Source organism: Chenopodium album, chromosome 10, assembly GCF_948465745.1.
Source record: "Chenopodium album chromosome 10, dcCheAlbu1.1, whole genome shotgun sequence".
In the NCBI taxonomy this organism is placed as follows: domain Eukaryota; kingdom Viridiplantae; phylum Streptophyta; class Magnoliopsida; order Caryophyllales; family Amaranthaceae; genus Chenopodium; species Chenopodium album.
In genome coordinates this window covers 22340955-22346160 of record NC_137843.1, presented here as the reverse complement: position 1 = coordinate 22346160, position 5206 = coordinate 22340955, and the positions used below count along the sequence as shown (strand labels likewise).

Here is a 5206-nt window from a genome sequence, read left to right as displayed (position 1 = left end):
GAAAACTCTAGGTAAAATTGTAAAAACAAGTAGTATTGTAGTAATTCAATTTAACAAGACAGAGAATATAATAATAGAACCGAAAAAGTAATAGTTATCCCAAAATATTAAAAACACAGTTGATAATTACAGGTCCCCTCATCATTCGTTGTTTCACCCTTTTTACTTCATTTTTATTTTTTCTACCAAAGTGAGTGAGAAAAAAAGAAAGAATTATTGATCTTTTAGACCAACACATTAAAATATAATAAAAATTCCAATGTTTATCCTCCTGAAGCCAGGCCAGCTGTCTCATTCCTTGGTCCTCGCGCCCCCATCACGAGCGTCCCTCATAATTCATCTCTCTCTCACATTCTCTCTCCTCATCTTTCTCTCTCCCCTCTCCCCTCTCCCCTCTCTCATCCACAAACCCAACGTTTTGCAGCTGCTGCTGCTCCTGCAGTTGTTGTTGTTGTAGTAGTCCCACCCTTCCCTCCTGTTATACCCCCTCACCCCTTCGCCGCCCAAGATTCTCTTTCCCCCTTTTCCCAAAAATACATTTCTTTTTCTTATTTTTATTTAATTATATGATATTATTCCTCAATATTAGACTCCCATAAATTTTAGGTGTAAAAGCAAGAGAGAGAAAATTACATAAAAATCTCATTCTCAATCTCAATCTCAATCTCAAATTTGTGAGACCACACAAAATCAACCTGAAAAATAAAAAATAAAAAATCATGAAGAGGGAACTACCCTTTACGAATCCAGAACCTTCTACCGGCGGTAAACCGCCGGTTTCTGGAAAGTCAAAGATGTGGGAAGATCAAAACGACGCCGGAGTTGATGAGTTGCTTGCCGTTTTGGGGTATAAGGTCAGGTCATCAGATATGGCGGAAGTTGCTCAGAAACTTGAACAGCTTGAACAAGCTATGGGAAATGTTCGAGAAGATGGTCTTTCTCAATTAGCTTCTGAAACTGTTCATTATAATCCTTCAGATCTGTCTACTTGGCTTGAATCTATGCTTTCTGAGTTTAATCCATCTACTACTTTTGATGATGATTCGTCAAGACAGATTCTATTACCTTCTCCGATTGGGTCGGTTGTAGATCCGATTGTTAACCCGACTCCTCAAAGTTCGGTCCGGTTCGGTTCCGACCCGTATTCGGATTATGATCTCAAAGCTATCCCAGGTAAAGCTATTTTGACTCCACCTTCGCCGTCTTCTTCGTCAGCTTTACTTGTCAATAACAATAATAATAATAACAATAATAGTAGTAGTTGTAATAGTTTGGTTAGTAATACTACAAGCAGCTCAAGTTCAAGAGAGGCTAAGAGGTTGAAGGCCTCTAATTATACGGCTGCTAGTGCTACCGCTACTGCAACCGTCTCGAATCCGTCCTCATCGAAGTTAACCGCCATTTCAGCTGTGTCGAGGCCGGTTGTGCTTGTTGATTCGCAGGAGAATGGTGTTAGATTGGTGCATACGTTGATGGCTTGTGCTGAGGCAATTGAGCAACAGAATATGGGATTAGCTGAAGCGCTGTTAAAACAAATCGGGTTTTTAGCGGCGTCTCAAGTTGGATCTATGAGAAAGGTTGCCACTTATTTTGCTGAGGCTCTTGCAAGGAGGGTGTATAAATTATGCCCAGATGTTCCATATGATGGCAATTTATCAGATATGTTGCAGATGCACTTTTACGAGACTTGCCCCTATCTCAAATTCGCTCATTTCACGGCGAATCAGGCGATTTTAGAGGCTTTCAGTGGCAAAAAGAAGGTTCATGTTATTGATTTCAGTATGAAAGAAGGGATGCAATGGCCAGCTTTGATGCAAGCGTTGGCACTTCGCCCTGAAGGCCCGCCGGCTTTTCGATTAACCGGGATTGGACCACCAGCACCGGATAATTCGGACAGATTGCAAGAAGTTGGTTGGAAATTAGCTCAATTTGCAGATTCAATCCAAATCCAATTCGAATACCGTGGGTTTGTGGCCAATAGTTTGACCGATTTGGAATCAGCCCTGCTTGATCTAAGACCCGAAACTGAAGTTGTCGCGGTCAATTCAGTTTTCGAGCTGCACCGGTTGCTAGCTCGCCCTGGCGCAGCCGAAAAGGTGATGGGTTTAATGAAGGAGGTGAACCCAGTCATTGTAACAGTAGTCGAGCAAGAGGCAAACCACAACGGACCGGCTTTCCTAGACCGGTTCAACGAATCACTCCACTACTACTCAACTTTGTTCGACTCCTTAGAGAGCTGCGTAGACAGCCAGGATAAGATGATGTCTGAAGTATACTTAGGGAGGCAAATATGCAACGTTGTTGCTTGTGAAGGAGTCGACCGAGTCGAACGCCACGAGACACTGGCTCAATGGAGGAATCGGTTCGGAACAGCCGGGTTCGCGCCGGTTCATATCGGCTCAAACGCATTCAAACAGGCTAGTGTATTGCTGGACTACTTTGCAGGCGGTGATGGGTATGGTGTGGAGGAAAATGATGGGTGTCTAATGTTGGGGTGGCATAGTAGGCCACTAATCACAACCTCAGCTTGGCAACTCGCCAAGAATAGCCAAAACTCGCCAACTCGGCTCTGAGTTGGGTTGAGTCGAGTCAAGTTCGAGTCGGGACAACTCGGGTGTAAATCAGGGGAAACATGACATGATGATAAGAGGGTAAGGAAGAAGTGGTGAGAGTGAAAGGGCGTAAAAACGAGTTAGGTAACTCAGTGGGGGTCCACAACCTAACCACTGCCCAAATTACAAATTATCTCTCTCTTTCTTTTTCCTATTTTCTGAGTCTGATTGATGTGCTGAGCTGGGTGTGTTAGTGCGGTTGGGACCCACCACTACTTCTCAATTCCCAATTCAGTAGTAGTACTGTCTTTTCTTTTCTTTTCCTTTCTCTCTCCACCTTAGAAATTCCTCTTTTTTTTTTTCCTTATTATCTTTTGATATATATTTTTTTTTTGTTTTTCTTTTTTGTGTTGAAGGAGGGTACTTGTAAGTTTTTTCTGTGAGGGTGAAATTTAGAGGTGAAAAAGTTGTATTTATATATAGCCTTTTCTCTTAATAAAATGAAGGCAACATTTTCAAATGATTTTGTTTATTTAGTTATTTGCTTTTACTCTTTATAGTTTACTTGTTCTTTCGTCCACATTATTATTTATTGGAGTAGAAATTCAATATTACATGACTTTTATACAAAGTTGAAGGTTTGATAAAGATGGTGAGAGAAGAAAAGTATGTGTAATGAACTACGCTTTACAACTTTTGCTAAAATTAGCTAAATCAAACAGAAATGTTAAAATTGTAGTCTAAATATGGGGTATTAACTAATTATCATAAAGAAAAGTTTTGATTTTACAATATCTCACATAATTATCATTAATACTATAACATTATGTACTAGATTTATTTGCATAGAAAATTTTAGAGATTCCAAACAAAAACAACAAAAAGATATACGAGTAAGAAATTTTTTTTAGCAATTGATTTGCATTGAAAAATACTTTACAATTTCTCCTCAAAAAACAAAAAAAACAAAAAAAAAAAAAAAAAAAAAAAAAAATTACAATTACATCGTTTAAAGTCACTGTATTGTTTACAAATAACGTTGGAAAATAAGTAATATGATAAATTGACAATAGAGTTTAAGTTTCACAAGTATACTGTAAAGTTGGAAAATATTAAACCCCTACTATATCTAATTATAAGAGAAGAGGGAGGGAAATTGAAAAGTTGTTGTCTAAAATATGAACTCTTAATCATGTATGTAAGAATTATATTCCGTAAATATTAACATTGCTTTGCTTAGCAATATATACAGTGTACAAGGATTAGGCTTAGCCTCTAATTTAGCTATAAACAAGGTAACTAAATATTCTCAAGGCTAAATACAAGGAAATCGAAATATACACAATAATATTTACACTTATCTTAATACATCCCCACAGTCGAAGCGGGAGGTGGACAGTTACACTTATCTTAACACACCCCCACAGTCGAAGCGGGAGGTGGACGGACACTGAGACTGACTCTAAAATCATGAAAGAGAACTCGTGAGAGACCCTTTGTAAAGATGTCCGCAATCTTAATACATCCCCACAGTCGAAGCGGGAGGTGGACAGTTACACTTATCTTAACACACCCCCACAGTCGAAGCGGGAGGTGGACGGACACTGAGACTGACTCTAAAATCATGAAAGAGAACTCGTGAGAGACCCTTTGTAAAGATGTCCGCAATCTTAATACATCCCCACAGTCGAAGCGGGAGGTGAACAGTTACACTTATCTTAACACACCCCCACAGTCGAAGCGGGAAGTGGACGGACACTGAGACTGACTCTAAAATCATGAAAGAGAACTCGTGGGAGACCCTTTGTAAAGATGTCCGCAATCTGATATCGAGACGGCACATGAAGAACACGAACTTCACCACTGGCCACCTTCTTACGAACAAAATGAATATCCATCTCAATATGTTTCATTCGTTGATGCTGAACAGGGTTGTCGGACAAATAAATAGCACTCACATTGTCACAATACACTAGCGTAGCCTTTTTAACTTGACAATGCAACTCGAGAAGAAGGTTTCGGAGCTAGCACGACTTTGAAACGACATTAGCCACGCTCCGATACTCGGTCTCTACACTAGATTTTGACAATGTAGGTTGTCGTTTAGACGACCAAGAAACCAATTTATCACCCAAAAATACACAATAACCAGACGTTGAGCGCCTCGTATCAGGACATCCACCCCAATCTGCATCAGTGTACGAGACCAGAGTAGAAAAAGAAGAAGGATACAAGTGAAGACCGTAGTCCAAAGTACCCTTAACATACCGAATTACCCGCTTAAGAGCTGACATGTGATCAACCTGCGGATCATGCATATAAAGACACACCTGTTGGACGGCATATGATATATCCGGTCGTGTGAAAGTCAGATATTGCAGAGCCCCTGCAAGACTCATATACAGAGTAGGATCATCAAAAGTAGTACTAGAGGTAGCACTAACCTTCGAGTTTGTGTCAACTGAAGTGGGAGATGGCTTACAAGAAGACATACCGGCACGCTCAATTATTTCTTCTGCATACTTTCGCTGTGAAAGGAACATACCACCCTTATGCCTAGTGACAGCAATACCAAGAAAATAATTAAGAGGATCTAGATCTTTCATAGCAAACTCTAAACTAAGAAGATCCATTATGGAACGCCGGAGAGTATC

At 40.1% G+C, this 5206-nt stretch overlaps 1 protein-coding gene across 1 annotated transcript; it reads left to right on the top strand.

Annotated features, from left to right (window-relative positions):
* The first annotated feature begins 322 nt into the window (after positions 1 to 322).
* LOC145562353 (DELLA protein GAI-like) lies at positions 323 to 3072 on the top strand. The gene has a single exon (XM_081622606.1). It carries the CDS (start codon positions 720 to 722, stop codon positions 2571 to 2573), a length of 1854 nt encoding a protein of 617 aa, XP_081478732.1. The 5' UTR covers positions 323 to 719; the 3' UTR covers positions 2574 to 3072.
* The last annotated feature ends 2134 nt before the right edge of the window (positions 3073 to 5206 follow it).

Excerpts from the sequence above, each read along its gene's own strand:
- LOC145562353 (XM_081622606.1), top strand. The coding sequence starts at position 720 with ATGAAGAGGGAACTACCCTTTACGAATCCAGAACCTTCTACCGGCGGT.